The sequence below is a fragment of the Anomalospiza imberbis genome, chromosome 16, assembly GCF_031753505.1.
Source record: "Anomalospiza imberbis isolate Cuckoo-Finch-1a 21T00152 chromosome 16, ASM3175350v1, whole genome shotgun sequence".
Taxonomy (NCBI): domain Eukaryota; kingdom Metazoa; phylum Chordata; class Aves; order Passeriformes; family Viduidae; genus Anomalospiza; species Anomalospiza imberbis.
Genome location: NC_089696.1, coordinates 4,671,722 through 4,684,218, shown reverse-complemented (window position 1 = coordinate 4,684,218; position 12,497 = coordinate 4,671,722). Strand labels below are relative to the sequence as shown.

At 37.1% G+C, this 12,497-nt stretch overlaps 1 protein-coding gene across 50 annotated transcripts in view; it reads right to left on the bottom strand.

Moving 5' to 3' along the window:
* RBFOX1 (RNA binding fox-1 homolog 1) overlaps nt 1-12,497 on the bottom strand; it is a 1,156,138-nt gene that overhangs the window by 66,228 nt on the left and 1,077,413 nt on the right. For all 50 annotated transcript variants that reach the window (XM_068206663.1, XM_068206660.1, XM_068206659.1 and 47 more), the window contains one exon: nt 10,948-11,001. In XM_068206663.1, the coding sequence (XP_068062764.1) occupies nt 10,948-11,001 (54 nt within the window). The remainder of the gene's footprint in view (nt 1-10,947; nt 11,002-12,497) is intronic.

Genomic DNA, 12,497 nt, shown 5'->3' with positions numbered 1-12,497 from the left:
GAGTACTCACTGTCTCATGTAAAACAGCTAAAAAATTGTATTTCTCAAATCCTCAAAGAGCCAAGAAGTGACACCAAGGATCAACATGTGGACTCACCCACTAAATTATAAAGGATTTTTAAACCCCTGCTGTTAAAAATAGCTTTTAAAACTCAAACCACTGTGTAGCCAGCACTACAGGAAGCTCAGAAATACAGATCTGCAATTAGCTGAAAAGAATTTACACAATTAGCTGGAATGTCTCTTGGTATTGTTTGAGGAAGTATAAACTGAAATAACATTTTCTGCAGAAAAAACACATATACCATAGCTAAAATCATGCTGTTGGTGTAAAATTAGCAATGGTGCAAGGCCTTGATTGTGGGCCCAGCTCTCTCCTGTCCCAGGAAGCAGATGAAACTTATAGAAAGCTTTCCTGGCAATGGTTTGAAGTTTCTATACCATGACACAACACCTGAGCCCTCAATGCACCACCTCACTGTACACATGGCATAAGTACCTTGGCTCATGGACCAAAAGTTTCCAATTTACAGTGCTGGTATTTATTCTCCAAGATTTTTGGGGGGGAATTTCAAAAAAGAAGAGGAGAGACGTCGCTTATTGGGGGTTTGCCCTGGGACACAACAAAGTGAGACACGGGAGGACAATGTTCTCACTCCAGGAATCCCAAGGCAGCCCAGCTGCACAGAAAGCTCTTGGGAGAGCTGGGAAGTGATGGGGTGCTGAGTTCTCACAGCATCCAGCTGCTGCCTTCATAACCAGGGGAAGCACAGAAGCATTTTCAGTGGCAGGAATTGACTACCTCAACATCCAGGGCTGGGCTGCACTGGGGTTTAGTGCACAGGTGGATAAAATGAACATTTGTAATACAGGAACTAAGTAACTTACTACACACAAGGAGATTTAGTGACGATTCCATTACTCTAATCCATTGTACTCTCAGCTTTCCAGGTAAATCAGCTGCTCTTTACACATACATTTTCTATTGTTTTACCAAAAGGAGCTTCTTACTGCCTCTCACAACTTAGCACCAGCTCATCCATTCTTTAATACTATTTACAAACAAAGAAATCCAAACAAAGCCACAGGAAAGAGTGATTGAAAAATGAAGCTATTTGAGTCTCATTTTGCCTGCATTATTATTAACTGTTATTTTAAGAGCCTAAACTAAATCTAAAAGAAAACCCCATTCTTTATTGAATTCAGTGATTGTGTTTTTTTCATTTTCTTTTCCTCCCAGTCCAGCTGGATGACAGCCAGTTCGCCCTGAGTTAGTTCTGATCACTCTTTTCCTTTGTGCCTTTTGCAACAGCTATTATTCCTCAAGCCTTTGGTGTCCAATTCATGAAGAAAACCCTAAAGCTGCATCTCTCATGAAGAAAGCAGGAGATTTGCAAGTGTATCAAGGATCCTCATAAGCAATCCATGTCCTCTTTTGGTTTGCTGGTCTAAAAGTGTAATTTAATATTGGCATTTTCAGACAAAAATAGCTCTGTTTTTGTTCTGGGCTGAAATATTGTTCTGTGATGGAATATTTCAAAATATCTCACAGAAATGGACCAGAAACACCTAATAAAAGGCTCCTGTTGTGCAGTAATAGTGTATGTTAGCTTCTATTGTCCCTTCTGACTAGGGAATTTAAAGAGAGCCTCTACAGCCTCTCTCTTGAATGCATAATAGTAGTTAAGTGCTCTCTTAGCCCTTCAATATCAATAGTCAACTACACAGACTTAGCATGCTTTTAAATATGCTGTTAATTCAAAAAGAAGTGCTCTTTGAGGGCCTTCAGTTATCTGGGATCTCTATAAATTGAATAATAGCCTTCAGATTTAACACAACCAGTTATGGATGGTTGTGTTGATACACTGGATTGTTTCATCCATTATTAACAAGGAATAAAGTAGCATAACCCCAAACCCCATGCCTCCTTTCTTCCACTATGTTAAAAATATAAACAAAACCTATGCTTAATCCCACCAAAGCTTATATATAGTTTCACTTAAATAAGAGGGTAGGGAGGAAAATCTAAAGTAGTTGATGTCTAAAGTTGATTTTCCTAAGTCCAAACCCCTCCTGACATCAAACCTGAAATATATTCAATTATTGAACAGCCTGGGTGTGCTTGCTGCTGGTAATGAGAATCTGTGCTCTATACATACATTTATGTAGTAAGTCCCTGACTCACATATAACCTGATATACATTGTTTAAAATAGAGGGAGGAGAACAAAAACAGGCAGTCAAGATATGTGTCTCTAAGACATTTCCTGGGACCTCTCCATCCAAAAAATTCTATTTAAGACATTAATTTGCCTTTCCATCACTTTTCTAAGCATAGTGGATGTTTCTTTATTATCATGCCTCGCAGTATCCCCAAAACACCCAATGAACTGTGGCACTGATTCAGGGAACAGCAATGAATGCTACAGCAAACATCATTTGTAAGCCACCCTTCCAATTATTCTTTGCTGCCCATATCATCCATTTCCCAGCTTTTGGGAAACAGACCTCTCTCCCCAGTTATTCCTCTGCAGTATCCAGTATACTGTCACAAATTGGGATTGGAAGGTGTCAATATCATGCAAGTAAAAATCTGAGAAGCAACAAAGTTTGCAGCTTTGGTATGAGATAATCCCTCCTAACTCCCCTTTTCCCCACCTCTTCCCTCTGTAGGATATAGAACTCATTCCACAGTAACAGGGATCTCTCCTCCTCCTGCCTGCTTAAAAACACACTGTGTGACTGATTTGTTTCCAATTTAATTAACAAGGCAGCCTTCCCATAGACTGGCTGCTCTGCAGAGGAACAATTCATGCAATGTTTCCATTCACAAAGTAAAGCAATTGCAGCAAACTGCCCTTTCCAAAATACTTTAAAAATGATTTATCAGCCACAGACATTCCTTGTCTGGAAACTAAACTGAAACTAAATTGTACAAATTCAACTGGTGCTTGTACCAAAATCTGCACCATGCTTAGAGAGTTGATCTGTGCTCCTTAGTGAACTTTATCAATTGGCATCCAAGTGTAAATTCTGTCACCAGAAAAGTCTAAAAACTGGACATGCATTATGTAGTCATGAAAAAAAAACAAAGGGGTGGTACCATCAGGATTTCCTGCAAAATAGATTTACTATAAGATGTCTCTCTACAACCGTAGGTGCACATAAACTCTGTGACATTCAGTGCCATTATTTTATACTGGGACATGCATCCCACTGAAGTTGTTCGGGATCTTTCAAGCATCTTTATCTTTCTAGGTCCTCTAGCAGACATAGCAGGTAAGCAGGTAAATAGCTATTCTTGGTTCACTTGTAACTTGGAGAAAAAACTTGAGTGAAATTCCCAAGTATAAACTTCTGAAGTAAACTCTGAACTGGAATGATACTCTTCTTGAAAGAGGATACTTGAGAATATACAAAATGCACTCATGTTCTGCTGATAACTGAAATGGGTTGCATTCATATGTCTGCCTGTTGAATAAAGATTGCAATAGGAAAAGAATCACAGAACAGATGAAACTGGATCCTTTCTGCCCAAACACAAACACTACAGTTTCAACATGGCCCTGCAGGGATTACAAGTGGATGTGTTTATGCTTTATCCTCTCATATTGTGTCAAGACACTATTTTCTGTGTAAATTACCTATTTCAGTAAATCTATAAGACAGAGATGCAAATCTAATGCAATTAGATGCAGAGATGCAAATTACTAATCCCTCAGTTCTCTTTGCTTACACCAGCGAATGCTGGTTCTGACTTATAAATAAAATTCTATTCTGAATGACAAGATGAGAATATAAAAGACCAAAAATTGAATCATCATGCATAATCCTGGCTTTAGCTAGTCTATTTCTTTCCTAGCCCAGACAGGTTCCAGAATTTCAGGAGCATGAAAAATCATTACAAAAATGGTAATGCGATGTTTCTAAAGTTTCCAAAGCACTCACTTTTACTAGAAGCAATTCTATGCTTGGAGATGTCCAAAGAAAATCTGAGAGCACCAAACCAACAGAGCTTGTAAAGCACATCCCCCTCTCAGCTACCTATATCTAAAGAATATATGATTCCTATACCTAAAGAATAAATGAATGAAAACTGTATTTTGAAAGTTACTCTCAATAAATATTGTGAAATGCAATTACAGTGCATATTGGGATCCTGTCCTCCAATGTCCAAATTGGAGAAAAAATGTGTAAGAAGAAAGAGAAAACATTAGCACTATGTTTGGAATGCAATTAACCATAGTTTTAAACTACTTTGGCATTAATTTAGAGATGTAATCAAGGTTTAACACAGAACAAAATTGTTTTCCATTCCACTTAACTGTATTAACTTTACATTTCATATATTACTTGATTACTTTACATTTCAGAATACTTTATCTGCCTGACTGTCCATCCTAACACATGGATCTTCCTAACTTGGTTATTCTTCTAATCAGAGGAATTTATTCCTCCACATAACTGCTACAACTTATCTAGCATTGCAAATATCCCACCCAGTTCTGAACAAACAAATGTTTTAGTGATGACCTTGCAGTTTGTTTTAAATTTTCCTCTGAGAGATCCTTAAGCCATTGCTTTTTACATCTATCCATGGCTGGTGCTTGGATTACAGCCTCAGTTTTACTCTAAAAATGCGTCTTGCAGGCTTAGCTCGGGCCCAGGCAGTGCCTACCCAGACTCACCCCTGCTGCCCAAGTAATTGTTGAGACAGGAGCAGCAGCTCTGAAACAGCTGGATTTACAGCCAGCCTCAAAACCTACACCATACACAGTGTGGAGAGGCTGTCACCTTAGTTATTTAACTACTTTTAGGTCTCACTAACCAGGAAGCCATAGAACACATTTTCACTAAGCACCAGAATGATGGAAGAGAAGCCCAAGGATAATTTTTCTTTAAAGATTTTCTTTGTGATTAAGGAACAGTACTTAACATCTTTTAGTCCTTTAAAATTTGGTCAGTTATATCCACAATAAGAATATCTGAACAAACACAAGAACTTAGAAGCAACACAATGACAAAGAAAGGACAGTACAGATCCTGCTTGCTTAGAAGGCTTTCTTTTGGGTTAAGTAATATTTAAAAACAAGGAAACCTACTAGGTGACCTCAGGAGAAACATGGAAACATGGCCATCAGATCAAGTCCTACATCTCAGCAAGATTTAACCACCAAGCAAAGAGATCCAACCCCCCACCCCCAAACACATTCCTTCCCCTATTTTGAAAGCACTCCACCTTTCAGCAAATACAAATTCCCTGGTTTTATTGATTCTGTTTGTGAACAAATCAATCACTTGGTATCAAATGGTTCCTCATACTAGACTGGGGTCAGAACTCACAAACTTTGAGACAGTGAAGAAGCACAAACTCCCTTCTTAACAGTTTACTACCTTCTGGCATAAACCCTATCTACAGTTGAAGATTTACAATTAAATAATCAAATGTATGGAATTTCTTCTAGAGATCACATAGCAGAGCATCAAATGCTAAGTATATCCCGTGTGATATGAATCCAAGAGAAACACCTTCAAAAGGGTGACACTGACAGCAACTGTGGTCATCTCTTTAAAATGTGCAGACTTCAAATCAATGGTGAGTATAGGTAGATTAATCCTGCTCCAGATTTAAATATATAACCAATTGACTAAATTAATGTCTATAAAAATAAGTCATTGGCATTAGCTTTGAATAAGCCTTGTTCAGTTTCCATGAGGGTATACATTTTAATGAAGAAATTATTATAATGAGCATAAGGCGTAATTAATTCTGGATTATTATTATTTATTTATTTTAGTAAATAGCTAGTGCAGATGCTGAATTCCATTTTTCTACTGGCTTTATTCATCTTTCATAAAACAGGATTTCCTCTATAATGGCTTGTAAAAGCTCCACAGAGTTTTAGAAATGCATTAGCTGTCATCAGTGTTGCTAATCTACCTAGGAACTCCTCATTTGTAGGATGGTACTTTTAACATTATGATTTTTGAAACAACACAGGTGGAATGTTAAACAATAATTATTTGACTGCAGTTAGAAAACTATTTAAGCTGCTTATCTAATATTACTGCAAATATATTTATTTAGGAAAATCTGCTTAATCAATAGCAAAGTTTGAAACCAAGTGTATGTAATCAAATGGTAAAATGAGTTAATCTATGGAATGACAGACAGCTTTTGGAAAAATTCTGCTTTACAGATACCATAGAGTGAACTTTTACCCCAGGATTAGAATGCTGTGCAAGCATATAATTCAGCTTCCCAAACTCCAAACACTGAGAAGTGTTTCTAGGGTATTTGCTGAGCTTATGCAAGACTCATTTAAATTCAAAGAGAAACACTAGAAAGATGAAATGAATCCCAGGTGCTCTTACGCTCCAGAAATAGATGTTTTAAGACACGAACAAAGAGAATTAGTATTAGCAAGTGTACAGGAATCCTCTTTTCCTCTGGATTCATTTTACTTAAGGGCATGGTTTTATACATATTGCTATGGTAGTTCTTTACTTCTAATGACATGTAACATTCTATTCCAAACTTTTGAATGAATTTTTGAAAGGAAGTTTTTTACAAAATCTGATTGTTGGTGGATACTGCTGGCTTCCAAATGCCTAAAGGCCCTGGGCATCTAAAACTTCTCTCTCTTCTGAGGCCTTATAAAATAGTTTAAAATGCACAGACTATTCCCCTCTTTTTCACTTTGAGTGATGGGGAAAATTTTACCAGTGCTCATGGAATAACTGCTCAAGAAACTGGGTGCTTACAATAGTCTTCACTGGGTTAAGGCTATTAATGAAGTGAATACAACTACTCAGCTATGTGGGATGACTTGAAAGTGTCTCCTGAAACTACTAGAACTTAATAAAACGCAGGAAAAATAATAGTGCCTTAAGTAAAAGAAGGATGGGATCCTTCTGTTTTCCACTCAGCGGTGCTCTAATTGTTCTTCACCTCTAATCTTCAGTCCTTTCTTTTTCCACTATCAACTTAAATATTGAAATTTCTGAAATATTGGTTTTGGTTATGACCAGAAAAGAATATCTTCTCATGTGAGTTACTGTGAATTCCCCTGTTCTCTGAAAGAGTATTCACTAGATTTCCAAGTAAGTTCTGTAACATCTTTTCCCCCACCTTGCATTTGGGAACTGCCAAAAATGAGTCTCTCCAACGTGTATAACAAAACTGTTTTCTGCCAGGAATAAAAAAGTCTTTTAAAGTGGCCTTTCTGTGTCTCAAGGTACCTGCTGTACAGGACTGATCTGTTGTAGTAACACAGGTGCAACAATATTCTATATTTCAATAAGGAGAGTGCAAGAGATTGCTCAAAAATTCATTGTTCCAAAACCCAAAAGAGAAAAACAAAAAGATCAGCAATAACTGAAAGAAACAACATGGAACTTGGCTGTCAGACTGCCTGAGGCAAAAAGAAAGGTTTGGAATTATGGATAAAATATATACTATATAAAAATAAGCAGGTGAAAATGATATTCTAACAAACTGCAGAAACAAAGAAAGTACCAGAGCATACCTAGTAAAGAAACCCAGCTGCAAATCTGTATTTTCCCAGCCATAAATGAGTGTATGGGGAAAAGAACAGACTCTAACTTAAATACAGGAAAACTGTGGGATGTATTTAAAACTGGATGGAAATACAAACAGATGAAAAAAATACCCCAGTTTCTACAAAGACTTTGTGAGACAAATCACAGAGTGCTTCCTACAAATTTCCTTATTAAGCCCTACCTAAGAATTTAGTAAATATTTTACTGGAAAAGATAAGAAATGGATAACACAACTTCATTAAGCATTCCTTTCTCATAAGAGGAAAACCCCCTTAAAAGGGGAAACCCTTAAGGAAAACCTTTTATTTAATAGAGGGAGACTGTGGACATAAGTCATCTTTTTAAAAATTTCCTATCCATGATCATATACAGAAAAATGCAATTCTCTGAAAAGATGGAAATGATAAACAAAAAAAAAAAATGTCCTTTAGTTTTCTGTGAAATATCATTTTAGGACTTCCCAGCAGAAAGGTGGGAAGGGCAGGAACTGGTGGCCACCAGGGAGCCTTGCTAGGCCCTGGAAGTGCAGCAGGAGTCTCCTGAGGGCCCTTCCCAAATGTGTTTCTGGAAATCCACACCAAGGCCACCACACCTAGAGAGCCACACTGCCAGAGCATTGTAATTTACTGCAGCACAAGCATTTCACAGGCACAAAAAAAGCCTTAGAAGGGAAATCCAGGAAGAAAAATCCATAGTGTTTTGTAAATTTATAGTATTTTGCACTCCTCAAGTAATACTTTCCTACCACAGTGTCTGTTGTGCATCTCGGAGTCTCCATTTTTAGCTGCCACACATCTTCTCAATAACGGTTTTTCTTCACAGAAGTGTACACTCCAAAAAAACCCCAAGCTATAACAATCATGTCACTGGTCCTACTGTTTACCATTATCTTCAAGGTTTTAGGGTTGATTTACATTGCGTTCCTCCCTATTTGACTTTAATTGTCTGCTTCAAGTTGTCAGGACATAACTATATCTTAGATTTGCATTGCATTAGGGGATCTTCTCCTTTCCCTATTGATCTTGTCTTACGGAGTAATTTAACTCAATTCTAATTTTCCTGTGCATGCGGGGTGCTCTCCATCCAAGGAAGTGAGTTATGTGTATTCAAGTGGTGCATCTTATGAATCTTGTTAAGCTTTACCGCCTTCCAGCCCGCACTGATGGAATATTTAATCACAGAAATGAGTTGGCAGATTTGATGTACAATACGGGGAAGCCTCGCGGCTGTGGCGCCGCCAGCAATTGAGAAACGGGGGAATTTGCCATTCATCAGTGCCATCCTGACAGCTTTGTATAACCTTCTGTTTTTCACTTATTTATGAAGATTAAAGGTACTTTAAATCAACAGTTTCTCTGTAGATGTATCATCTTTATTTCAGAAGTGGCCAAATTTTTCATCATTTATTAGGAGCTAAAGGAACTTCTTGCACTGACTGTGAAAAAGTTGGTGCAGTTTTGTCATGACAGTGCTGGAGACAATAAGTAAACTAAACAAGTAGAACTCTGTCTTAAAAACCACATCTCTAATTTTATACTCTTCAAAAATTCAATTGCTTCTTCTCTAAGAAAGTTGGTGGAGGGAACCCAAAAGTAAACATAAGTCAAAGTTTTCTATTCTGAAATGCAAGAATTGCAGTGTTGTTTTACTGTTTAATTTCCTAAAACTTTACAAGATCAGCACAATTTTAACTAAATTGTTTAAAAGAAAGTTTATATGCTTAAATGTAAGAGATATCATTTTAGTCAATATAAATAAAATGCATTTGACATGCATTGAAAAACACAACAAAACCCAAACAAAAGCCTGCCTGCATGTATGAAGAGAAAAAAAATTCTGAAATAAATGAATATCTTGATGGAACTTTCTGCAAAGGTGTGGTGGAGTTCGTGTCATAATTCATAAAATTAAATAAATACTCTTCTAATGGTAATTAAAGATTCTCATTAAGAAGGGCAAATACCTCCCTAGTGTTGGCAATAAAAATGCACTTGGGACTTTAGGAGGTTATACAAAAAAATCAATAACCTGCCATTTTATAATTAAAAGACAAAATAAATGTTAGGGAAAAGTCCAGTAAATTAGGAAAATTACCTTCAGGAGAGATTGAAAATATTGATTTTAATTTACAAACTATGTGAACTCTTCATGCCCTACTTCATGAGACAATTATAAGTCAGATTGTTAATTCTGCATACGTATTAGAAAATTGATTACTGTACTATGGGAATATTATTATATTTGTCATTAACACAAAGTCATTTATATAAAATGACTAATAACTCTGACTTTCTAATTTATGCAGGTTCAGGGTTGGTTCACTAAGTACTCAAACGAGATCAATGTTAAATTCCTGTTTTCAACATAGACATACATCAGCAAGGAAATAAATTCTGCCTGCACCAAATACTGCAATTCCATGAATGCCAAGTTCGTTTTTTTTATTATACTGTGCCACTTTTACCCTAATTGGAAGATATTTATCTATCTAGTAGAAGCTGTTTTTTAACCTTAATTATGTGGTTGTAATAACATCATTTTCAACAATTTTCATCTCTTGAAGTCCCTCAAATTAACAAAAGTTTTTCAGCTTTGTCAACTGGAGACTCAAGTATCTCCATGAGTGGAGATTCCCCAGCTTCTGCAAACATGACAACCTCTTCCCATGCTGAACTACCATCCATGAAAAATGCTTTCCTGATGGCTGTTTGGGATGTCAAATTCCTCTGGAATAAATTTCAGACTACAAGTAAGTTTATTCTCAATTCTGTTTCTAAAGCATATTTAGAAACTCCTGCTAGCCACGACTGACTTCCAGCAGACAAAAACTGAATTTCTAATTCCAAGTTGCAACCAGAATCAGACTATGGTCTCAGTCAGGTGAAAATATAGATTTAAAATACAAAAACATCAAACTGAAACACTAACTATAAAATGTAAAGAAAAATGCTCCAGAAAAAATTATGATTGCATATACTCTATATCTACGTATGTCTACATACATATATGTACTCTATATATATAGATATACATACTTATAGGTAAGATTTTTTGGCTGTTGCTCCTTAAAGAATTCCTGGAAGAAAGTGACTGCACTAAAATATGAAATAAAATAAAATCTCATGTAAGACTAGGATATTGCTGTACATTTCATGTTATACTAGCTACTTTCCAACAAAAAGGCATTCATAGATCTTCTATATAAAGTTTATTATGCCCAGGTAAGGAAAAATCTTGAATCACAAATGTGTAAATGACTTGCAAATAATGTGAATCACACAAAGAAAGCAAACCTCATACCAAACACAGATTCTATACTTTTGCATGTTTTAAAGAATACTAAAATGAAATATGGCCAGTGGGACAATCATTGAGCAATCCTTACCTGCATAGAACTCTGGACTATAAACTGCACCAACAACTGGATTTAATTTCCAGCCTGCAGCAAATAAAAACATAACAGTTAATATTGCAATTAGTGATAATAATAACTATTATTATTACTATAAATACTATTGTATTGAAAATAAAGACAAAATTACTTCAAGAAAGGTCATTGTAATTCAAGTTTCAAAGTTGTCTTTGATTATTGATCTTTAATATCAGAGTCTGAGGTATGAAAATAAGTCATGAAACAAGGCATTCTCCAGACATGTGGCACTGGAATAAATGGCCAGGTGAATTACCTTGGTTGAAATGCACATGGATTTACTCCCTCAAGCTCTGGAATGAAACCAGCACCACTTCAGGTATCCCCATAGTCTCTAGTATAGGGCAGATGATTCTTAGCCATTGTTTTGGCTCTCTGGTTACTAGCCAGAGAAGCCAGGACAGTTCATTCTCTGGACACAATCATTTCTGATAAGCCTCTGCTAGTGAGGGTTACGGGCCAACCAGATAATTGGAGCATTTTGATTCTACCCTGGCAAAAGGAAAGCACAGCCACAGCATGGCAATGTCTGTTGTGACAGGAGGGATATGCTCCATGGGGTCCAGTCAAATGCCAGGTCTCAAGGGATACAAATCAGCCACTGCTTTCCTCTTAAATCATCACTGTCCTCCCAACACTGCCCCAGAACCGTAGCACAGAACTCATCGATCTGCTCTACCTGTGTTCTGGACAAACTCCAAATTACTGCTTACCCTTTACACCTGATGCAGCATCCCCAGGCTGGCGGCAGACCCAGGGGTGTGCAAAGCATGGGGATGTTAAAGAGAACCAGGCTGGAGGGACTGGAGGGGAAAGGGCAAGAGAAGAGCTAAAGTGCTGCAAACTCGTTCATGTTCTCAGCTGCGGTGCAGTGCCAGTTACTGGGGGCTGCTCAGCCACAGGTAGATCCACTCCCAGCTAACTGCAAACTCCACAGACCATCCCCCTAGCCACATTCTCTTTTTTCTTCAGTGAACAATTATTCTGAATTAATGCAACTGAAAAATTAGGGGTTTTCCTAAAGCATACTCAAATCAGAGGAGTGGGAAGCACTTTTTGTAAATGGGAATAAAGGAAAAAGCCCTGAGCAGAAGCATGTTGTAAACTCCAGAGCTAAGGTACTTAAAATAGAACATATAACTGCTGCTGGAATCAAAACACAATCCAGACACTGACAACAAAGCTTTTCAAAATCACAAAAGCCACGATTGGAAGAATTTAAATGCACGCTAGATTTATTTCTGCCTTGGCCATATCATGTAATGCAAAAGCACAGTGGAAAATCGTAAAACATCAAGGCATTATAAGACTGAAAAAAGTGCAGTGCAAAAATCTCAATAACAAACAAACTATTCCCACCCTTTCAAGCTACCTCCATCTCATGCACAGTAATTATTTCCCAGTAATTAATTGTTCAATAGGAGAGGGGAGGGGTGGTTTTGAAAGGCAACTAATGAGTAAGTTCAGAGTAAGCAGTTTTGCATGACACTTTTTCTACAGAAGTG